This window comes from Talpa europaea (assembly GCF_964194135.1).
Source record: "Talpa europaea genome assembly, chromosome: 3".
NCBI classification, from domain to species: domain Eukaryota; kingdom Metazoa; phylum Chordata; class Mammalia; order Eulipotyphla; family Talpidae; genus Talpa; species Talpa europaea.
The window spans coordinates 123,641,261-123,667,087 of NC_140069.1; the positions used below are offsets into that span (position 1 = coordinate 123,641,261).

At 34.0% G+C, this 25,827-nt stretch overlaps 1 protein-coding gene across 5 annotated transcripts in view; it reads left to right on the top strand.

Annotated features, from left to right (window-relative positions):
* FOXP2 (forkhead box P2) overlaps positions 1–25,827 on the top strand; it is a gene marked incomplete at both ends in the record, with an annotated part of 238,900 nt that overhangs the window by 73,896 nt on the left and 139,177 nt on the right. For all 5 annotated transcript variants that reach the window (XM_084229323.1, XM_084229324.1, XM_084229325.1 and 2 more), the window contains one exon: positions 23,300–23,389. In XM_084229323.1, coding sequence (XP_084085449.1) covers positions 23,300–23,389 — 90 coding nt within the window. The remainder of the gene's footprint in view (positions 1–23,299; positions 23,390–25,827) is intronic.

Genomic DNA, 25,827 nt, shown 5'->3' on the forward strand with positions numbered 1-25,827 from the left:
TAAGAACTGGGGATTCATAATGAATAAAACTGACATGTTCCATGCCTTCATAGAACTTATGTCTAGTCATGCAAAAGCATGTGACCTTTTGTGCTTTGGATTAGCTTTTATACAGGATAATGAGGAGGGAAAGCCCTATGCTTGGAACCCAAGCAGTCTCCTTAGGGATGTAATGATGGAGACAAGAAGGTGCTATAAGACCCCACTCTTACTTTTAACCTGTTATAGAAATGTGAGCCCCTAAAGGGCTGATTAGTAGAGAATGACAGTTTTGAATTTTGTAGGATTCAGTAACAATAGGATTGATTAGAGTTAAGCCTTCAGAATAAAATTTGGGTATTCATACAGTAGATAATTCCAATAGTCCATCAAGAAATAAGACTGATAGGACCTCTCCAGTGGTGCAGCATGTTGAGCATGCCGCTGTGAAGCTGTCCACAGCTTCTGCAGAGCTGGTTCGACTCCCGGCTGGCCAGGGAGAATCCCGCATACCCAGCAGACCTCTCCTGCCTCGCCCACTACTCCCCTCAGCAGTGCCTTCCGTCTGTCAGCCTGTTCTGCTCCCCACTCTGTCTCTGGTGAATTCTCTCACCCTCCCATGCCTCTGACTATACCTCAGTTCTTGTATAAATAAATAAATCTTTAAAAAACAAAAAAAGAGGGCCTCCCCGGTGGCGCAGCGGTTGAGCGCTGGGTTGCGAAGCTGCCCGCGGCCTCTGCAGCGCCGGTTCGATCCCCGGCTGCTTCCCGGCCACCGGAGGAGGGTCCCACATGGCGCGCAGACCTCTCCTGCCGCCCGCTGCTCCCCTCAGCAGTGTACTTCGGTCCTTCTGCCTGCTCTGCTCCCCGCTCTGGCTCTGGTGAATTCTCTCACCCTCCCGCGCTTCTGACTGTACCCAGTGCATGTATAAACAAAACAAACAAACAAACAAATAAATAAATAAAAATATGCCTCTATATAAAAAAAAAAAAAAAAAAGAAATAAGAAAATAAGACAGATAAATGTTTGTGTTTGGTGTTAACAGGAAAATGAATATAAAAAACACCTAGGAGGTAGAATTGATTAAGATGGGAATTAATTGGATTGAGTTTGGAAGGGTCGAGGAAAAGAGATAAATCAAACATGCCTTTGGTTTTTTGTTTTATTGTTTGTTTTGTGCAAAGGTTGTGGGGATGGCAGGACTACCATTTACCTTGATCCAAATTGTATGAATAAGAATAACATTTGCATGTAAAGATAACTCTACTTTTGGATATATTTGAATTTGTGGTACCTGTGTGACATCCAAGTTAAAACATTTTTGTCAATGATTAAATACAAAACAGAATTTATAAATATTAGAGAAATTGATAACAGAGATAGGGTATTGCAAAAGTGCTAGCATGTGATAGCTAAAACATGCTGTCATTTTGAGTGTACATATTCAAAAGTGTGTTCATGTTTTGAACAAATATTTATTAAGGACCATATATATGTAAAGTGATATTTTTGTACTGCAGATGTACACACACACACCTCTACCAACTCTGACTTCACAAGCTAACATTATATTTAGAGGAATGGCCAATAAGCAAATAAATATTCTGGTGATACATATGACCCAGCAATTCCATTCCAAGGTAATTACCTGGAGAACACAAAAACACTAATTCTAAAGGAAACCTGTGCTCCTATTGCAGCACTATTTGAAATAGCTAAGATGTGGAACCAACCTAGATTCCCCCCAAAAAAAAAAATCTGATGACAAAAAAACCTGATTATTGGATCGAGATTTGGTATATATACACAATGGAGTACTACTCAGCAATCAAAAAGATAAATTCACACCATTTGTAGCATTATGAATGTCACTAAATTATGGTAAGTAAAATTAGTCAGAGGAGAAAGATAAATAACAGATGGTTTCACTTATAAATAGAATATAAAGAAACCAAACAAAAGATCAAAGGCAAACCTTGAAAGCTGACTATAGGTCTAAGATATCAAGGAGGAGAGGAGAAAGGGGAGACAGGGGGAAGGGTGAAAATAAGAGGGCAAAGAGAACATTGGACTATGACTAAGGCTACCAAAAGGGGAATGTGGTGGAATATGCCCAAAGGGGAGAGGGGGTCTACTGGAGAATTGCTGAGGCTTTGGTGGTAGGTGTGCTGAAATAACATGTATTTGTAGAGGTGTAAACCTATACCCCTAAGACATACATTATGATGTAAGTCAACATTACCTTAATTAATATAATTTTACCAACAAAAGTAGTTGTTTTTAAACAATTCTTTAGTAACTATAAATGATATACAATGTTGTAAGCCAGTGCTACCTAAGCAAAAATAAAGAAACAGAATTAAAAAAGAAATAGAAAGTTGGAGGCTAATAGGATAGAATCATAGGGGAATTTTTTTTAGATAGTTTACTCAAAAAGACCTCTCTGATGAGTGCCATTATAGCAGAAATCGTAAAAGTAAGGAATCAAGTCTTCTTATAAATATATACAAGGAATTGTAAATAGAGACCAATATGTGCAAAGTCTTTGAAATAGGAGTATATCCCATTAGGTTTAGCAGGGAGACCAGAGTGTCCAGAGCTGATTGAGCAAAAGGATAACATGAAATGCTGTCTGAGACTTCACAGTTGGGCATTTTATGTATGCATTTTGTTCTAAGTAAATCAAAAGTCCTTGGAGGTGTTAGAAAAGGAAATTAGTATGTTCCAGTTTAAGTTTTCAGAAGGAATTTTGATTGTACTGCATGCAAAGTATATAGAAGGGAATACAAATGATAAGGCAGGGAAACCAGATAGATGGGCATAATACTAATCTGGAAAAACAATAATAGGAGTTTGGACTAGGCTAATTGCAATGCAAGTGCTGTGATGTTTTACAAATTCTATATGCATTGCAAATATTTTGCTGATACTTTGACATAGGAAGTGAAATTGTGGATGATTGCAGCATTTAGCGGTTGTCAAAATTGTTGAATAGAGAAAGAGCAGTGGTATTGTTTGTTTGTTTGGTTCAGTTAACTTTGATTTGTTTTTGGTGTTTGTTTTCTTTTTGGAAGGAAGGGGTTGTCAGTGAATTGGGAGCAGTTCAGCTGATGAATTGTTCAATTTCATATGCTTTTTGGAGAGACGAATGGTATGATCAAGGCAAATGGACGTATGCATTGAGTTCATGGGAGACATGAGAACTGGAGATATAAATCAATGATGATATTCACTGATTATCATGTCATATCATCAACATATAGATGATATTCAAGATCATAGCCTGAGTTAAGAGCATCCAATTAATAACATTTAAAATATTTAGATGAGATCTGCTTAGTGAGGCCAACCAAATTTTTTTAGCTCAATGTAATTAAACTATCCTGGTTATTAGTGGAGGCATAGGATTTTCCTTTTCCATCACTGGCATGCTATTCTATATTTCTAGTTTAATTCCTGAAGGCCAGTGTCTATTTCATCCAATTAATCTCTGTATGGCCACACAAATTTCTCTGTCTTTAATGCTTGGTACAGAAAAGCAGAGAAATGGGTTGGAAGTGAATGGCAAATGAAAATAGGATGATAAGCAGATAGGAACACATATGTAGTTCAGACCTAATTTGCCTCTGCAAAAGGGCTCATTTTGCATATTCATAACTTACAAGTTTGATTTTATAATTTCAAACTTTTCCTCAAGTTAAGACTTTCTGTAGACAAATGTGCTATCTTTTGAACGAAGTGGATATAAAGATAGAATAAAGGGCACTTTAAAAAATACATACTGACATTTCTCTATGTCTCTTGATACAAACTAGTTGTGTGCTGGTGCTATGAAAAAAGATACGAATCAAAGAAAGAATCCTGCAACAGAAAGCTTTTGCATCAATGAGTATGTAGGAGGAAAAAAGGAATAAATTCAGTGGAGAACCAAAGACCAGCCAAATCTTTAGAGGAGAATTTATCAGACAACTTGCCTTAGGACATGTATTGGAATGCAGTAGAGGAGAATTTAAACTTTAGGGTTTGATGGCTAGACAGTTATGATACAAAATACAATTTTTTTCTTGCTAATGGTATATTAAATTCATAATTCATTAGTAACTTTAAAGAATATTCCACTGTGGTCTTTCCAAATAACTTTTGCTTACATTACTTTTCTCATGAAGCCAACATTTCCTTTTCTATAAATCTAATATTATGTTTAATTGCTAAAATTTAATTGTGCATAACTATTTATTTTGCATGTTTCATTTTTATAATTATACCTGTAATTTTCAGTAATATGTCATAAAATACTTTGTTCTCTCTTTTTGAAAAGAACAAAATATAAATGGTTAATCAGTACAATAAATTATAATTGAAATGCTTCACCATATTATATATCATTATTAATTTATCACCTAAAATTGTTATAATTGAAAAGCTTTATTTTGTTCAATGTATAATTTGTGCATTATTTTATTTTTTAATACAATTGACCATTGACTTCATACTTGTTAAAAACCATTGTTGTTAGTGCCTATTTACAGGCTTTTCCAATTTATGTTATTGTAACATTTTCAAAGCAAACAAAAAGGCACAGGACTTGATAAGAGTGAAATGATGTTCATGAATGTTTTCATTAACTAAGATGCACTAGTAGGCTGCCCCCAACTTACTAATAGGTTTTTTTGCACACGACCATTTCTGAGTCTGTTATTCAGACAGGGATTCCTGTTCCCATAGAGACTGTGTTGTGTATGATCCCATAACTCTCAAAAGCTGATCTAGCCATAATGTAACTGAAATACAACAGATTCTCTGTATCTTTTTGCCTGAATTCAAATCTCTAAGGTCCTAGGCACCTGACAATAGGGAAGTGAGATGGAAGTGGAAGCTCAGTGAGAAGCTTCTTGCAGCATGAATGAGGCGAGGAAGCTGAAGGTTTGTCTGGTGGTATCACATTGTGTTCTCTAGGGAGAGTGGAATTAATAAGGAGCAGGTCTTGAAGAAGAGATATCATCTTTTGGGAAGTAAATAGATAACAGTATAATCTGAATTACTTAAAACTCTCAATTTTATTTTGTTGTATATCTTTAAAATTAGTGGTATAATGAGAAAAGTAAAAAAAAAAGAAAATGAAATGCTTGGATTCACATTAATACTATTAAAAAAATTAACCTCTCAAGGCTTACTTATACTCCATAGTACAGCATAAAGGGGTTTAATGAGGGCCTCCCTTGGTGGCACAGCAGGTTGAGCACAGTGCGTGAAGCTGTCTGCAGCCTCTGCAGCGCCGGTTCCATCCCTGGCCACCGGTGAGGGTCCCACATGGCGCGACAGATTTCTCCTGCCACACCCGCTACTCCCCTCAGCAATGTATTTCGTCAGTCTGCCTGTTCTGTTCCCCACTCTGGCTCTAGTGAATTCTCTCTCTCCCACGCTTCTGACTGTACCCAGTGCTTGTATAAATAAATAAATAAATAAATATTTGAAAATAAATAAATAAATAAATAGAGGGGTTTAATGAAATATGTTCAAAGGTTTTTTGTTGTTTTTTTTTTTTTTTTAGCATTCTAATGTTCCATTCTACTGTGGATGTAAGAAGCAAATAATGAGTAAGATACCAACAAATGGTCATAGTATGTCTTCTTACTTTGCAAGTATTGTGCAATATGATTTGATATAATAATAGTAGAAAGAGTAATAGACATGGGGGTCTCCTTGGTGGCACAGGGGTGAGTTTCAGCACTATCAAACTATCGCCAGCCATTGTGGCATGAATTCAATCCCCAGCCAGGAGCTAATATCATGGTGCTGCAAACCTCTCCTGTCTCACCCACTGCTCCCATTGGCAGTGTATTTCAGCGGATCTGACTGGTCTGCTCCCCACTCTGTCTCTGGTGAATCCTCTCACCCTCAGCCCCTGCACATCTAGCCTAGATCCCAGTTCTTGTATTCATAATAAACAAAAATATTTTTTTTAGAGTACTAGACATTGCTATTGTTATTAAGTGTGTCATAATTTTACCTAGTAGAATAGTAGTTCTCAGACCTGGCAAATCATCAGAATCACTTGGGGGATTTTTAAAAAAATATTAGATCCAACTTCAAGCCTAATTAAATCAGAATCTTTAGGAGTAAAGCCAAGGAATTTTTCTTCATAAAAAAAAATACCATCTTGTGTGATTCTGATGACTGTCTGGGTAGGGAATCATTATAGTAGATGTCCTTAGTAAATTGAAATGAAAACTTAGCATGATTTGCAGTTTTCATAACAAAGTTTCTACAAGGAGAAATCATCAAGATTGCTTTGTTTTTCAGTATTTTTCACATTTTCCAAAGTCTTATTTATACATAAATCTACAGGTGAACCACTTCTTAAAGGTAAATTTCAGCTAGAAAAATACTAATTTTTGGAATCTGATGCATTTAAATGTTCATTGAGACTATTCAGTGTAAAATTACCTTCAGAGATCGTGAGCCAAAGGCATACAGTAAATAACAAACTACTTCCTATTTCAAAGTAAAATATAGTCTCAAATTGCTAGGGCTTCTTTCCAATATGTGAAAATGTTTATAGCATTGTGGTCACACCTAAATATACACTTTAACGTGATTTTAAAAATATCTCCAGGTAACCCATGCAAAGAGTCTTTATGTATTTTTATTCATCTTATTTTCTCTTTTGCTACTAGTGTATGTAGAATTGCAAAATAAGTTTAATATGTATTTTGAAATATAATCATTCAGTTTTTAAGCAGAGGGTTACAACATCTGGAAGTAAACTATTTCTTAATATTCAATGAACTTTGTGAAATATGTTCTTTTTTCCCTGTCTATGGAACAATTCTTTTATTTTTCTCTTATTTTGACTAATTTCACAGCAAGAGCACATGCCAGTGAAATGTCACTCAGGTACCACAGTGTGTTAAATGTTGTTTTCTAAGAATTGAATGACAACAGCAATATTTTTAGCCTAAAAAAATCTTCTGAAATTGTACAAAATTGAAACTTTTGATTAAGTTTATCACTTCATTGCTTTATATCATTCTTAATGTAAACAGTCATAGAAATGATTTTCATTTCATTAAAAATGACTTGCTGCCCTTTTCACTATCTTCCATCTCTGTCACCTGTCCTGCATCAACCTATACCTCCAATCTAGCCAGACTTCTTTCCTAGTGCCTATTATCTAATTCATCTTTGGTGCACCCTTTCATTTCACAGAACAGTAACTGCTCCATGAATAGGTGTGCTCAAGGTGTTCTTTATGTTATCCCCTGCATTATATGATTTGTCCTTATATTTCAAAAACACATTAAACATGACATAACTGAGACCTTTAAGACATTCTTAATAAAAGAAGAGCGAGGAGGTAGCTCTATCATTGAGGTTCAAATCGCTAGGGTCTAATTTGGTGTTGGCAGGGTGAGATGTTGACAGGATTCCTCCCCCCTGCCTTTTTTTTTTTTTTTAACAGCTATTTCCATGGCTGTGGAATCGCAGGAAGGTCCTGGGTGTGTATTTTGGATTTGTCCTCAAATTTCAGAATGCCTCATTTGTGTATACCAGTGTCCCAGCTGTTGCAGACTTTGTAATGAATTAGTATTGGACCCAGAAATTGAGTTTCTGCCAGAGAATTCTGGCAGCGAACATCCTCCTATAACAACAGCTAGTGATAGGAGTAGAAATGCCAGGGGACTTCACAATAGCATGTCTCAGGATTCAGTGTAATGGCTTAACTTCAACATAAAGATGATCAGAGCAAGCACAGCTTATTGTTCCACCCTGGTGAGTGGTCTGTTAGGTGCCAGTTATGTAAATGAAGATAATTACAAGTGAGTGCCAAAATGTGTCCTCCATGAGAAAGTGTGTGGTTCTTAAATAGATCATTCTGCAATCATAAGAAGTCTTTGTGGGGGGCAATAAAATCCTCCTTCTATAAAAGGTTTAATATCTTTTGAGACACTGGGAGAAGAGTGCCATTTTGAGCAAAGGCCAATTGGGATTTCTCCAAGATTGCAAAACATCTTTCCAGTGTGACCCTAGGAAATAAAGTTTTAATTTCCAGTTTAACTATCCATCTTTCTATAAGCATTCTTTCAAATACTTCCCTTTTGATAACAAGCCAAAGTGATTAATTTTTTGAAGCAGGGAAACATTAAATTGGAATTTTTTTTTTTTAATATATGTGGCTACACAGCTTACTCCTTTGGGCAGAAGCTTGATATATTCAAAAACAGAAGCCACTTTTGAAAGAAACTTTAGCACACAGTCTGTCACAGGCTAAGGTTACTAGGTCCTTTCAGTCCTATCTGCGAATTACTTGTTTTTGAAAGTTTTGTCTCTCGATTTATGAAAACAAATTGCTTCTGGAATGCAATGAGTGACATTACTTTTTCATAACTCAAAACATTATCTTATTATTACCAGATATTTGGAGTTCCCCCATATGAAATTTTTACATTTTTAGTGAGTTTATCCTCATGTACTGTATTATGGGTAATTAGTTTTAAAGGCAGAGCATGACCAGTGAAATTTAGTGATCTGTGTCATCCAGTGTGCAAAATAATAATAAAAAAAAAATACTTGCCAATGATTAAATTGCAATTTTTAAAATTAGGTTTTTTTAATTTTTTAAAGATTTATTTATTTTTATACAAGAGCTGGGGTACAGGCCAGAGGCACAGGAGGGTGAGAGGATTCATCAGAGACAGAACAGGGAGCAGAACAGGCAGACGACAGAAATACACTGCTGAGGGGAGCAGCGGGCATGACAGGAAAGGTCTGCTGTGCCATGTGGGAATTTCCCTGGCTGGCCGGGAATAGAACCTGCACTGCAGAGGCTGCAGACAGCTTCACGAGCTGCACTCAACCTGTTGTGCCACAGGAGAGGTCCCTAAAATTACATTTATTGAGATAACTTCGGTTTACAACACTATATGTTTTAGGGATACAGGTTCACACTTGTACGTGTATGTTTACCCACCACCGAAGCACCAGATTTTGAGAGGACCGGGACATCGTTTGTATTGTACACATTTTCATTTCTTGTTATTAACGAAGAGTAAGGAGTTAATAAATATTAGTTGAATAAGTGAATGAATGTAACACATGCTAAATGGCCCGTCCAACTCACTACTTCTAAGTGAGAACAAAATAAACTACATTTATTTAGATGTTGGATATGTTTTTAAAAGCAATTTCCAATAAAGAAAGAAAAACAAATTAAAATGAGATTTTTTTGCCTGTTTTTTTTTTTTTAAAGATTTTTATTTTTATTTATTTATTTATACAAGCACTAGGTACAGTCAGAAGCGCGGGAGGGTGAGAGAAATCACCAGAGCCAGAGTGGGGAGCAGAGCAGGCAGAAGGACGAAGTACACTGCTGAGGGGAGCAGCGGGCGGCAGGAGAGGTCTGCGCGCCATGTGGGACCCTCCTTCAGTGGCCGGGGAGCAGCCAGGGATGGAACCCGCGCTGCAGAGGCCGCGGGCAGCTTCGCAACCCAGTGCTCAACCGCTGCGCCACCGGGAAGGCCCGCCTGTTAACTTTAAAAAAAGACATGATAACATTATGTTAAGTATGGTAATGTTATGGGTATTCACATACACTGTGGTGTATTATAAGCATATACAGCCATTCTGGGGAAGCATTATGTAATATGGACTAACATTTAATATCTTAATATGATTTTATATCAAAATTAAAGTTTGGAAGATAATTGCAAGGCTGAATTTTAAAGAAGGTCATTGCCATGTTATTTTAAATTGCAAAAATTGGGAGTTTAGAAATCTATCAGAAGAGAATTGCATTAAATGAAAATGAGGTTTTCTTTGAATTGAAAATAATTTTGTGCTTTTATTAATTTGTTTAATTCAAAATGACTGTATTGTCTCTACCTAATTTATTCTTTCTCATTGACTATGTTAGGTGTACATGATATTAGCAAATATTAAAAATGTTTTAATACATTCTAATTTCATAGGTTATTGAACCCAAAATAGCATGAAAAATACTTGACTTTTTATGTAAGCAAATTCTTGAACTAAGTAACAGAAGTATCCATGTATAGGTTCTTTCTCTAGATCTATGCTTAAAAGGCAGAAATTACAGAATGATTTCCTTTTCTACTTAAGAGTCTTCCTAAAATACTGAAAGGACTTTAATTGAAGAAAGTGAGATAAGAGTTTTTCTGATGATTAAATATTTTTTTAGATTGTAACTTCAATAAAAATAAGGAAAGAGATACACAATAAATTTTGGAAAATCCATGCGGAAATATTTCAATATAACTTAACAAAAGGGGGACGCAATCTTATTTATATTAATTTCAGTGTTAGTATACTAAAATCATTAGTCCACTCTCTGGAATCATCAATACAAAGGTCTGATGAGGACCCACCACGTGCAGGAGGGAATGCTGAATTTCTTTCCTGGTATACTAGTTATGTCTCCAACAACTGAAACTAGATAAACGCTCCATGTGTTTTTATAAGTGTATAAATAACCAAAGAAATATACTTTTAAAATAAATATCTTTTGAATAACTAGGTGCAAGCTACTGTGCTGTACATTCTTGGAAACATAAAGATTAGGTAAAAATATTTCCAGCCTTTATTGAGCTTTCAAATTGAGATATTAAGGATTATTGAATGTATCACATAACAAGATTATCAGATTGGTATTTGAATAGAAACAGGATGTGATACTTGCTTCCTGATTTTGCATTGTGTTGTCTCTCTTCAACAAGTGTGCCTTAATCAAAGTTTATTGGAAAAACTGGTAAGAATGGAAGAAACTGTTTTCTTCCAGTCTTTTTTATGTCTCATTGTGGTAATGGCTCTGAACTGGAGAAGGAAATCAAAATAATAGGGTGACAATCATCTTGACAAACTTTGTTTCTCATCAAGTCTTTTTCTACAAGCAAGAAGCCTCTGGACCCTTCTATCATCTAGTTCTTAAGCTGTTGGTTTCTGTCAAGGGCACTATTTTCAAAATGAACTCTTAAGTTTTTATTTGTAAACATATTTTCTACAAGAGTCATTTTACAGATAACTAAATACATGAAATTATTTTGAAATCAGAACTATTTCAATTTCTTTGAAATTGGAAACATTTTAAAAACTTAAGCGTACCTCAAAAGATTTTTAGTGCAAAAACCTAGAAAACCCCATAAAAATTATATTTCAATAGACGTATAGTTACTGATACACTAAGGTGATGATTAATATCACCAGTAGTTAACATTTTATTTTATTCAAAGGACACTTGTATGCACATTATAAGGACATTTACCACTTCATCTGCTAAAGATAATCTAACCTAAACTCACAATAACTAGAAAACAAAATTGAAATACCCCGAATGCCTCTCAAAAGTGAGTTTGCCCAAGATCTTTAAAATCTATTCTTTGAGAATTACCTTCAAAATTCACTACACAGATGTATATGTGCTTTATAATTTGCATTGTGTATAACATAACCTAAAAATACAGAATTCTAATTATGAGTGTAAATGATTCCTTCCTTCATTTAATACATATATTTTGTTAATAATCACAGTGCTTCATTAGCATTAGCAACTGGTTGTCAGTGACTGACATTTTCTTTCATGAATGAATTTTATGTTCTGCTGTTCAGATTGCCCTGTAACACTACTAATTGTAAACTGTTTGGAAAGAAAGAATTTATCCGAGTTCATCATTGATAAGGATGAGGTCATTTAGAAACTTGGGAATGGTGCTGGACTAGAACTTGGAATTTCTGAAGTCTCCTTGGAAACTCTGTCATTTTGTTCCTAAAAACATTCTAATTTTAGCTGTAGGGGCTTTCTTTAGAGGTTCTGAACTCACTGTATCTGCACCTGAACTAATCAAGGCCTCTCTCTTCTCAAATGGTTTTGCTCTCACCCTCTCTTTCCTCCTCTGGGACTGGCCTAGTTAGCTTCTGGGTTACCAATGCAGAGACTCTCTGCCTCAAGGCTCTTTCCTTTAGATCTGTTGTAGCATTTCCTCCCCTTGGTGCCAGGCAGGGTCATAATCTTTGCCTCAGGGTTCCTGGCTACTGATCCTCATACTTACTGAGGGGAGGGTGAATAGAGAAACAGAGTTTTGCATTTTTCTCATCTGTGTCTCAGTTGCAGGAAACTGGAATACGAACTCTGAAAAGAAACTTTTCCTCTGTTTTTCTTGGTCTGCCTTTTTCACAAACTTGTGCCCTTACTTTTCCTTTGGAGTGATCCACCTCATCCCTTTGCTATTTGCAGCCATGTGAGCTTTCTTTCTGACAGGAAATGAGCCCAAGCTTCCAAGTCACTCCCCTAACTAACCTGTGAAATATAGGTAAGATGATTCCAATCTAATTAGGACTAAAAACCATTATTACTCATGAGATGAAAAATATTTTACCTTTAAGTGAAAAACTCCGCTTTAAAAAAAAAAATCCTGGTCATCTTGGCAACAAATCCTGAAATACTTAAAGCTTTTCTAACTAAATTTGCCAAATGTATTAAGTACAGGTACAAATAAATTCAAGTTTATCTGGGCATCTTCTGTTTATTCAGCAACCTTCTAAATCCATCAAAAATAGTACATATTATTTAATGCTTGTTAGCTTGTTTTGTGTTTGGTTGTGATAGAAGATGGTTATTAATTTTTTTCATCTTTAATATTGATTTGTCTATAACCAGCATCCTGTATCAAGTTCTTAATAACTTCAAATAAGCTATCTCTTAAGAATAACAAATTCCCTTTAGTATAAAAGCTTATCTGTCATTCTCTTCATAAAAAAATAAGAAAAAAAGAGAACCAATTTGAATAAGATGTTGAAATTCTTACTGTTGTTCTGTTGGCATAACTAGCAATGTTATTAATGACTCAGTATTTGTTTTCTTCTCTTTATGCCTCAGGCAATGTTTTTACTTAAATCTTTTACTATATAAAACTGTCTTCAATGATAGAGTCTTCCTGATTACCCCTTGTGGAAAGAGCATGAGCTTCAAAGTTAGTTAGTTGTTCAAACCTCTTACACCATTTCAAGGATATGTGAGACAGCTTGGACATATAATCTAACTACTCCAAGCTTCACTTTACACATCTGTGACAAAAAGGGGGTGTTTTGTGGATGAAATGAGATATCATGTTCAAAGATTTATAATTATAGTTAGTATATAACGTTAAATTGCAAAATCCAACTGAGCTTACTTTCAAGATCTTTATCAAGCAATTCATGAGTTGGTCAGTGTCCCATCTAGTAAGCAGAAAACAGCTCAAAAAAGCTATCCAAAAGAAAAGGTATTTATAGGCAGAAAGAGATCAAGGTAAGTGAAGAGGGAATTATTTTAGATTTAGGTAACCTAACTATGAGGGATGGAAAAAGGTCTCAGGGAAGATTTTATTACCTTCCTTTGGGGAAACGAAAGTTACTTAATTGGTAATGACCAGAAAATTCCATACTGACCAGTTAAGACTACATTCCTGGGGGAGGTCTGAACTGCAGTTAGGTTAAGTATTAAGTCTTGGTGGATGTATCATGAGAGTCTCCATTTTGGAATGTTCTTTTTTTTTTTTTTTTTTTTTTTTTTTTTAACAGTAATGAATACTTAAGCATTTAGTAGGAGGCAGCACATTTCTACATTGCACTATGGTTATGCTGAATATATTTTTAACTTTCTTACTATAGCAAAAGATCTTTGAGGGCATGTGATCTCATAGCATAGGGATCATCTGTACTCAATCAGAGTTGTTTTTTTTTTTTTTTTTTTTTAACTTTTAACCTGGCCAGGGAGTCTGCTATCTCCATTATATCAAATCTAAGAGACTTAATTAAAGCATATGCTGAGTTATGTGTGTTCTGAGGACTGGTTATCTTTAGTTTTACCTTAGTATTTGTGTGTATTTGTATTCACATAGATGTAGTGATGCGGGCTTAGGAGAGTTCTGCTGTATAGCTCACCCATACATTCATGAAGTTGTAAACACCATCACTGAATCTCAGAGGGGATTAAAATACAACTTTGCAAAATATGATAAGACTTTTTCCCTATCCAATAGAACATTTTTTCTACTTGAATAAATTGCACAGAACTAAATAAATATTGAAGTAAATTTTCACAAACTGCAATATGCCAGGCTTGTTAATTAAAATGCATATATCCATTTAGCAAAGTCATTATAAAGCTAAAAATCAGGATTCTATCTCAATTGATCAGCTTTTAATACATGGAAGAACTGATATCCACTGAAAAATAAAATAATTTCAAAAAAGTTTCACTTGAAAAATAATATTGTTTTTTAGCTTTTAAAATATTTTCAAATACATTATCTTCTCTGATTTTAAAAATCATTTATAGGAAAAGGTAAATATTATTACCTGTGCTTAATGGCAAGAAAATTAAGGCTTAGTCCAAGTTCATCAACTAATAAAAAGTAAAAGGTTGCCTTCTGACATTTAGTCAATACATTACATCATATTTTCTCTTCTAATTGCAAATAAAAGCTTTTGAGTAATGGGCTATGCCGCTAGTAGCAGCATCACAGACATGTTTTATTTTACTGTCTTTTAAAAACTAAAGATGATCAGTCCTCATACTGCACAATATATGGCATCATATTGTGACTACCTGTGATATTTGATATATGATGGGTTGGATGGAGTTACTAGACCTCTGATTGAGTAATGATGATCCCAAATCAGAACAGAATTTGGGAAATTCTCAAAATGAAAAAGTAACTAACTCTTCATTTAGTTCCAAAGACAACATTCCAGAAGACATTCATATTTCATCAATGTGTGTGAAAACATTTTATACTCTAACAACATTTTAAATGCCAGCTTTAACTCTGCCATCTGGATTTCTCAGAACAGTAATAGAAAAGCTTCCTCACTTTTGTTTCTCCAGCAATTCCAATCTCTCTCTCATTCCCTATAGATAATGCACTTTCTTATCTTCTGAGTTAATTGAGGCCATTCAGTGTGAACCCTTTTTTCTTCCTACCTCTTCATGGCAAAATTACCTATCCTCCCTTCTCTTCAACCTGTCACAGAGGATGATGTGTTTCTTCTCCCTACAAGACTATCGACTGTTCTTACTCCTTGATTTAGCCCCTTCTTATCCCCTCTAGTGACTTTTTCAATTCCCTTGTTCTATTACAACTTCTGTTCCTCCCTATCTGTTAGCTCAAAACAAACAACAAACAAAAGCTCTCAAATTTTACTTCTCTTTTAATTTGGTCTTCACAAAACTTAAGGAGAGAAATGTTTGCACTTCTGATCATGATTTTCCCCCATTTATTCACCAGTAAGTCCTTGCAGTCTAATTTCTACCTCAATACTTAATGGGAATGACATTTGATAGATAATGTGAAATTATCAGATCAACAAGAACTTTCATTAATCTTTAGTCTTTGTGAGTTTTCTTTGGGAACATCATCTATCCTTTCCCTTCATAATTTTTTTATTCTTTTTTATTTTCTCAGATTCATTGAAAAATAATTGATGCCATAATTAGTTTATTTAAATTAATAGTTACTTAGTGAGATATAATTTATATACACCATGTATGTTATCCTTTTAAAGCATTAAATTCAGTTGTCTTTAGTATATTCACAAAATCGTGCAACCAGCACCATCAGTGTCTAACTCCAGAATTTTTTCATCACCTAAAAATAAGCCCCATGCTCTTAGCAGTCACACCCCTTTCTTCCCTCCCTCAACCCCTGGCAACAATTAATCTACTTTATATCTTTATAAATTTGCCTATTCTGATCATTTCATATAAGTGAATCATAGACTTCGTGGTCTTTGTGACTGACTTCTGCCACTTAATGTTTTCAAGATGTATCCATCTTGTAGAATGTATCAATATTTCATTACATTTTATGGCTGAATAGCATTCCATTGTATGGATATACCACATTTTATTTTTCATGTAGGAATACTATGTCTCTATAAAGATTTACATGAGATCTCTAACTGAAATAATGTTTGAGTCTTATGAACTTCTGAAATGTTTGAAGAAAATATTTCATGGTGGTATGGCATTTAATGAATCATTTCTTACTATACAGTAAGCTCCACTAGGGTACAAGCAATGTTATACATCCTCCTACTTCCACTAGTGTTTAGTACCTACTTCTGTGTTTGGTAAATGGGAAAGAATGGGAAAAAATTCGATACAAGTAACTTTTCATGTACTTTCCTCTTAAAAAATATTTTCCAAATCCTTTAGCTTTTGCATTCTTACTTTAAATCACAGAGAAAATCCAGAATACAGGATTCAAAGAATAGTTTAATTTTATATATTATACTATAACTTAGTAACATTTTCAGTTAATATCTAATGTGCCATTTAAAATAATAATATAGCAATAATGAGTCTTTAATCTATTTCCCCCACCAAAAATATGGATCATATAGTAACAAAAATATTTACATATGAAATCACAAAAACATCCAAGCTATGTTTGGTGAAAAAAATTGTTGTGAAACTATTACTTTGAGCAAAATTTATTCCAGTTCATCTTTACTACTTTTACTTGGAAATTTTAAAGTTGACAGAATTCCTTAATATGTAAATAAGGATTATATTTGGTATTACCATACAAAATATTAATTTTTGTGTCTCATTGTTAATGGGCAGACTGAGGGGTACCATGGGACTCCCAAACCTGCAGGTTCTAAATTTCTGCCATCCACCACATAAAGACAAAGCATACTCTCTTTTTTTTAAAAAAGATTTATTTATGGGCCTCCCCAGTGGCACAACAGTTGAGCACTAGGTTGCAAAGCTGCCCGCAGCCTCTGCAGCGCCGGTTGGATCCCTGGCCGCAGGCGAGGGTCCCACGTGGCCGCACAGATCTCTCCTGCCGCCCGCTGCTCCCCTCAGCAGTATACTTCATCAGTCTGCCTGCTCTGCTCCCTGCTCTGGCTCTGGTGAATTTTCTCACCCTCCCACGCTTCTGACGGTACCCAGTACTTGTATTAATAAATAAATAAATCTTTAAAAAAAAAAGATTTATTTATTTATACCAGAACTGTGGTACAGGCCAGATGTGCAGAAGGGTGAGAGGATTCACCAGATAGAGCTGGGAACAGAACAGGCAGACTGACTGAAATACACTGCTGAGGGGAGCAGCGGGCAAGATAGGAGAGGTCTGCAGCGCCATGTGGGTTGCTCCCTGGCTGGCCAGGGATCAAACTTGTGCTGCGGAGGCTGCGGATTGCTTCATAGTGCGGTGGTTAACCCCTTGCGCCACCAGGGAGGCCCTGACAAAGCATACTCTTAAGTGTATAAGAACTTTAATAGAATAGAATAACATGTTTAGAGAGGGAAAAAGAGAAGAGATATAGTTTCCTAATGAAGCACCCAAAATTACCCATCCACCTGTAGGCAAATGCCCAGTCAAATAGGATTGGCCAGAAACAGGACTGTGAGGACTGCTGAGGCATATATTTAAGGCTCCTGCTGGCTAAAAGGGAAGAAGGGACCAGGCAAGCTGGGATGAAAGGAGCAAAAATCACAGTAACCTCCCCGCAGGTCTCTCATCCATGTCTCTTCCAAGTGTGTCTACATGTCTCAACTCCACATGCGCCCCCCCCCCCAAGTTCCTGGTGCAAGTCCAAAGCCGAAAAACAACTGCACCCTCCTTCACATGTGTCTCTGCTCCATGTGTTTCCTCCTGTGTCTCCCCTTCTCCAAATCTCCAAGCCACTCAGCTTCACACTTCCTTAGGTGGGGCAGTGAACATAGAACCTCCCCTTTTTATGGAAATTACACTGTTAAACCATCAGCAATTCATTATCATTAACAGCAGAATATTGAAGGAAAACAATCTGAATACCAGGCTACTTGGTATTATTTATTGCATCCTGTGGAATGCCAGCTGAGAGAAAGAAAATGTGTTCATTCCATTGAACTGAGTATGATTCTAGGCCTAACAAAACAAAGCCCGTCTTACCCACAATAATGTTAACTCACAGGCTTATTTTGTGGAAGTTTCTGAGCTCATCTGGGAGTTGTAATCATTCTTGAATATACTGAGTAATGAGTTTGGACTTGAACCCTGGAGTTTGTTAGGACTTCTGAAGATTACTTGAGGGTATATTCTATCACATTTTCAATACCTTGATTGTCTCTCCTTTGTATCTACATCAGGAATACTATACCAAAATAGCCTGACATACGATTGGTAAATAAGATGCCTTACGAGTAATTATCTCTTCTGAGTACTATAAAATAAATAACCTTAGCTTCTCAGTTTGGCCTCCATAGAGGTAAACAATATAAACGTAGTGTAAACTACACATCTATTCTTTAACTTTATGTAAATATATTGTAAAACATAAATAACAATTATTTTTAAAAGTATTTTCTAGTAATTAGCTTTTTTCCTTCACAAACTTCGTCTAATTATGTATCAGACATGATAAAAGGAAAGGTCAATAGCTACAGATGCATAATTTCACTCTGATAGATTGCTGTTTGAAAATAGGTTGTGACAATTAGATGATTAATTTTCTTCTATTAAATAGCATTATGAGACTTCAGATTACATTTATCAGTATATTCTCTTTAGTTGGAACATAATGCAAGGAAAGGCAAATAGATTAGGAATTCTTACTCTTTGTGGAAGGATCTGAATATACTTTTTATCAACCATACTTGTGAAAATAATTAGAAAATGAAATTCTGTTTGAAAATGTACTTTATGTTCGGTGTTCAAAGTAACATACTAAAGACATCATGTGTTAAAGGTTAAAATATATGAGTATGAAGAGCAAAAATCTTAAAAGTCCTGTAAGCTGCTTTTTTTTTTTTTTTTTTTGGTTTTGGTTATCTGCACAGTATACACCCCTTGTCAGTATAACTAGGGAGTGCCTGTGTAAACATTCTTGTTTCGCCTGTTCCACATAATCGTTTCTTGTATCATATTTCTTCTGACCTCGCTATCTGAAACCAATTACAGGAGATCCATTTGGGCTGCATCTATTTTCATAAGAAGCCCAGACAGCAGTGTTTTTCTCAGAGATGAATATCAACATCAAATATGCTTCTGAGTGCTTTGTTATTTATGTTTCAGAGAGATTTTGTAGCCTTCAGCTCTCAAGAATGTGTCATGCTGTGCTGTTTATACATTGAAGATATTAATGGGCGTAGATGTCATTTTTCATTTTAATGTCTCAAATGCAACAGGCTGATAGGTTAAGCATTCCTATTTTTATGGCGAGAGATATGAGTGATGTCTGTTTTTTTCCCAAAATATACATATATTTACTTTGATAAAAAAGAAGTTATTTATAAACCTTATCATACTCAACATCATTTTGAGTTTCACTGAGTATTTCTAAGCTATTTTCAAACAACTTTACTTCTGGTTCAAGTTTTGAGTGTCTTTAGGGAAAAAAGTATTGATTGATCTTGTGGGCCTGCAAAGCTTTTTCACTCTTGATTCCTATCATGACCTACCCATAAGAATTAATCTTTGATTATCAGGTTCAAAACTAGCATAAAGTTATTACTATTGTTGGAGAGTGATGTGTTTGAACTTTCCTTTTCTTGTAAAAGTTTAGTTTATTTGAAATTGTACAGTAACTATAAAGACTGGTGTTTTGATAAATAATTTAGAGTATAATACACTGAATTTTGGGAAACATGCATTTGAACACCTCCGTGGTCTAATAAAAGTTTGCCTTTAACCTATTATAAGGATTTTTTAGGCATCTTTTTAAAATATTTTAATTTAATACGATTCCAATTTTTAAAATATCCTCTCCTAATTTTCTATAGCTTTGCTAAAATGAGATAACTTCATTAAGTAAAGTGCACCCTTAATTCAAAACAAATGTGTTTTTGGAAACTAGATATGGTTTGACTGCTTTAGAAATTCTTGTTGTACATTTGACTCAGTCTCAGTCATTATTAAAGGAACTTTTGTATCTTTTGCCTTTTGTTTTAAATTAATTTTTTTTTTGCAGAGGGTGAACGTATAAATATCTAGCTGGTTTAAGAATGTTATGAATGGACATAGGATTTCTCTTCTTTACTTATCAATTAAAGTGGACAAGTGATTTTCAAATTAATATTTTATATAATTTGACACCTAACACCTAATGTTGATGGAAGTGTTTTATTTCATAATCTTTCATCTTTTGAATAGGTACAATATTCAATTGCAAAGATGAACTAAATGTCTCTGAGCAATTTGTTTATTGAAATCCATTCCTAAAATGTTATCCAGAATACTGCATATAAAAATGTCATTTGGTGCCTGCAGTTAGAATGTAAACTGCCAAAGATTCCTGGTTATTAGTTTAAAATTATTCCTGATCTCTTGCAATTGTTTCTGTTCTCTTACCTCTTATAGTTACCTTGGCAGTCTCTGTTGCTACCAACAGACTGTTAAAATAGGTGAATAGCTGTTTTTCATTATACATTGCATTAAAAGTTGATCCTTGACTTTTTAAGAGACAACTGTAAATTCACATGAAAACCAAAGTACTGTTTTTAAAAAGCAGCAAGTTTTAGTTAGCTCTCTTGTGGTATTCTGTTGTATTATTGCTCCTTTAATAACAAAGTACACTCACACACACACACACACATTTTTGTCTAGTGTTACTTTGATGGAGCTACAGTTCTAATACATCTAATTCTCCAGGGTCTTTTTCTAGCCATTGACTTATACATATGCTTTTGGATTACTTGTTTAGATTAAGGTAAATAGATAGAAGCAATTTGGTAAAATGGCTAGGTTTCTAAACTCCAGAAACAAGAGTGAGTTTGTGATTGTGCTGTTTTCATAAGATTGGTTCTTCAGTGATTTTTTTTTTGCTACAAAATGTTAAAACTAAGCTACAAAATTCCTAAGGTTTTGTCCTGCTCTCTATCATTCTATAACTGATCAAATGAGAATTGTTACAAGAGATAAAAGCTCCATCCGATTTTGATGAAATATGTGATTAAATTCAAGTAAAATATGGTGGGAACACATAACAAAATTTATATATATTCTGTGATTGTTGTTCTATTCACACACTTATAAATTCAAAACATGAAAAGATGATGTTTCCCTTTTAAGTTCTGATAAATGGATATGTTCTCTTTACCGGTAAAAAATAATTTTGTTAGGGTGCCGTATGTTCTCCTTTACTTGAGTTTTATTCATTGCCATCTAATGGTTCCTGTGATACAACAGAGACAATATGGCACACTGCAGTGCACTATAGCCTGCAAGCCAGTAGACCTTGAACAAAGCAGTTCATTGCTCTAGTTCTCATTTTTCTCATATATTAAAATTAGAGGGTCAAATTGGATGATTCCTAAGATTGCTTTTGCTGCTAGTCATCCCTGATTCCAATATTTTGAATTGTATTCATTAAAATCCTTTAAAAATAATCTAACTACAGAATTCAGTATCGACTATATAGGACTATTTATTTCCAAATAAACTAATGAATTCAAAGGGAAAAGGAATTATATGAAAAACATTAGATGTACTTTGAGTGAATTTTGGCATCAAAAGGAAAAATAGTTGACTAATTTTATTTTTTGGAATTTTCACATAGACACCACCTAAGTTACTATTATTATTTCCATATAAAAATATTATTGTAGTTATTTTATAGTGTAGTTTTAAAAAAGAAAGTTGCATTTTTTTAGAATACTGCGTGAAATTTTAAACATGATTTTTGTAACTGAGGTATTTTGGAATTAATTTTGTTTGATCTTTTTTTTTTTCCAAACTGAACTTTGTAATAAAATTATGAGTTCACTGAAATGGACCATCCTTAGAAACATTTAAGTTAACTTGTAATTACTTGAGAATTTTAAAAAATAAAAGAATTGTTGTGAGTGTGTCTCCAAATGTAAAAAGTGTGCTTACAAATTCTGCCAGATCCAGCTATGGGAAGACAAATCAGTGTTGTTAGGAGATAGTGCTAGTGCATTCAGTTTGTTTACTTTGGTTTCTATGTCTGCCTGCCTTCTCAGAAAACTTGCTTGGAGCCAGACTGTAGCAGCCCTCTCTCTGTCTTTTCATAATTGATCAGGGGATGACTGCTTTCCCTGAGGGTTAAGACGTGGCAACTTTTTCTGTTTGCTCAGCATCTCAATGCAGTAGTTCAAACATTGTTCACACCAGCTGGCAGTGTAATGCCATATGCACATCTTGTCAAAGCAACTGTTGTCATGGATACTAGAAACTCTCTTAAAAAACCAGATCATTGATTCCAATCAAAATTGTACTTTTTATCAGCTTAGAATCTTAATTATTATAGAAGAATATTGATCTCAAGTATATTTCCCATCATGAAAAATTTACCTTATATTGTCAAACAGTGAATAACAGAGTAGGACAATGATTTATTTTAGTTTTATGTATTGAAAAAAATCTCATCATTATTGTTCATTGAACTCAGTTGTTGAGAGGGAAAAAAAAAGAGTGTGTGAAGTAAAGGCATTTAAAAAGTTTTTTATGTATTAGTTTATACTGCTACCTTTAAAGCAACTCACTATGTATTATTATGTCACTACTTTTTATATGATGTTTATATAATACACTCACCAACCTGTCCCTCCTCTAGTAAATGAAAAGCTTACATTAATTTCTTATGTTAAGTTTAATTTCCTAAGTGGGAAAGAAAACATAAAAATAAATGAAAACATCTTCTATTTTGATTGGTATTCTGTCACACATAGAAACAAACCTGATTGGTTGAGTGGTAATTTCTTTGTTCTCTGATTTTGCTAAGAATGCAAATGAAAACCACTCAATTTTATTTGGCATTAAAACTGCACTTTATTTTGTCAAAGGAGAGGTTTCCCCTTGAATTGTAAGTACAAAAAAGTGTTTTTAATCTTTAGTGAAAATCCTTATTAATTCACTTTCAAGATAATCTGATGTTGATTTGTCAAATTTAATTACAGCTTCCGGTAACACTTGAAGTCTACTGCTTTTGCTTCAAAATTGTAATATGAAAATGCAAATTGAATGATAATTTAAAAGGGAGTGGGCATTTTAGTTGAACACTCAAAGACAAGTTCCTTGTGGAAATGAGGTTATTGGTGCAGTTTATGATTTTTTCCTCTTTAAGCACTTTAAGCAAATTAACTTTATTTCCTCCAGGATTACATGTGTCTCTGCAATTTTAAGTAAAGTTGCATATGTGTGTTATGTGGATTCTTTTTTTTTTTTACTTTATGACAAATAATATGTAATGACTCACTCTAGAAGAGAGGAAGATTTCTTATATATTGAAACCTATTACTATTAACCTACCAATGACTGATAATCAGTTTACTTTTAATAAAATATTTTGGTATTTATTTCTTTCTACTTACAGGCTCTCCAGGCAGCAAGACAACTTCTCTTACAGCAGCAAACAAGTGGATTGAAATCTCCTAAGAGCAGTGATAAACAGAGACCACTGCAGGTTAGTAGAGAACCCCTGTCCTTGGAGTCTTATTTTAAAAGATATTCATGATGATAACAGATATGCTGACTCAGTTTTAGACATACAAAAATTACATTTGCATTTATTAGCTAATTTTAATTCATAAAGAGAACTTATTTTGCCTTCTTAAGAGAAAATAATTATTTTCTATTAGCGTAGCTTATAGACGTTTACAAGGTTAGTTACTACAAAAAATATGTAGGAACCACATTTGGTATATACAGAGGCAGAAAAAAGTTTTGTCTAAAACTCCCTTTTAGAATTTTAGTGGAACTTTATTCACAAAAAGTTAAAATGTGAAAATTCTTCCTTAAAGGCAAAGTCATAGTAAAATGGTATAGAAAGCATTCTTAGACAATCCTTCTGTATTTGCATCCAATTGACAAATGCAGAAAACCTCCAAGTTTGCCAAAAAAGCTGTATGAGTTTGCCAAGGACTTATTACTGTTGCTACAGTTATAAAAACACATTCTGGAGTTTGTTGTCCTCACTCATATGTTTGTCCTGTGAAACTGATAGTATGTATGTCTTTTAAAGTAACTTTTAGATACATAATATAACCGTTTTATATAGACTTAGCCATAATATATAGTGACTTTGTGGGGAAGGGGTGCATTTTTAGGGTGTATTTAAAAAATGTTGGCAAGATAGACTCTGGAGTTGAATAAAACATGTTTCAAAATATTTATCAGCTCTGTTGAAAGATACTACCTTTTCCTGAATCGTGTTATATGTGTGTCTAATAAATCAGAATTAGTTTAAAAATGAGGAAGAAATTTTTTTTATTACTTTGTTTTTAACAACACAGTATTGATTTTTTTTTTTTTAATGGCCTAGCTGTCTGTTTTCATTTCCAGGTATACTCCCAAATGTTAGTGACTAAACCTTACATGATGGCCTTTTGAAGTTTAGTTTGCATGACAGAAAATTATAGGCAACCAATCTACATGATCCAGAAACTACTTATTACCTAGTGACTGGATTAAATTGATGGCCTAGACAAATTTGAGATGAGAATATATTTTCTTGGGAACAAACCCATTTGTGGAGAGTGGGTGGGAAGAAGGAGGACTTAAGGGTAGGAATATGTTTCAACAGAATCTAAAGTACAGATGTCTGTCATGACTGCAAATGAAAATTATATTGAATCAGCCTGAGTTTAACATTTATTGTATTTTTTTTTCTTTTTTAAAATAAATTTGGAAGACTTTTAACCAGTGATTCTGGGATTACACTCCTCAACAATCCAAATAATAACAGTGATTGGAGTATCTCCATATAGTTATCTTAGTCTGTGAGCCTTTTATAAATTTACATAAGAGGGAAAAATTTACATAGAAGTCATAGAAGATAACAAATGAAATGTTTATCCTACTATGGCTTCAAAGTGGGAATTTTGCTTACTCGCTGGTATAGCAAAGGAAGTTAACAGATATTGGAAAACATCTAATGGTGGGAAAGTTTATTGTTTCAAATATCTGGAAAATACTACACATTGTCCTAATTCTGTTTTATCAAGTGACTTTGCCAAAATGGACAAAGTGGTTGTTCCCTCCTTTCCAAAGCTAAGTCCAGAAGTTTCTTTTTTTTTTTTTTTTTTTTTTTTTTTTTTTTATTGTTGGTTACCAGGGTATCTCTGGAAAGAATGACTGGGCTTTAGTTTTTCTTTTTTGTTGTTGTTGTTGTATTGGGGGCAAGATTTTGATACTTTGTTTAGATAAAATATAGATACATTTTCTTAGCAAACACACAGATAATATGTGGGATATTAATGACTCTAAAATAAGAAATTGTTGATCATGCATGAAATGTTGTATAAATAAATTTGGGTAAAGTCCTCATTTTTATTTTATCACAAAAGGGCAATTGAAAGGTTTGTAAATATCTTTTAACAATTTCAGTTGCTAACCATTACTAGAAAGACTTTGTTTCACATTTATTTAGTGTTTTGCTATACACATTAATATGGATATATCTCTATGGTGTAGATTATAAAACTGTATCATTTTATTATTGTTTTGTAATTTTGATGAATCCTAATACCAAAATGTCTTAGAAAGAAAAAAAATTATGAATAAGAATTTAGTAATAATGAAGACTTATTTATGCACCAAAATACACTGCAATTAATACAATATGAGCCTACATTTTTAGATGTCATAGTACTTCATATGCTTAGCAACTGGAAACATGCTGTGATTGTATTACAAATCTAATAAAAACCTAATAGCATTTTTATACTAGTTTATACATGTTATCAAAGGGGGAGATTAGGTAATGATTACCCTTGCATCTGCAAATACTGTTTAATGTGAGTTGTAATGTTTGCCACTTACGTAAAAGAACACGAATATTTCTCTTAAAAATTTTTAACAATTTAAAATGAAATCAACACTTAAAAACTTTAAGGATTCTCT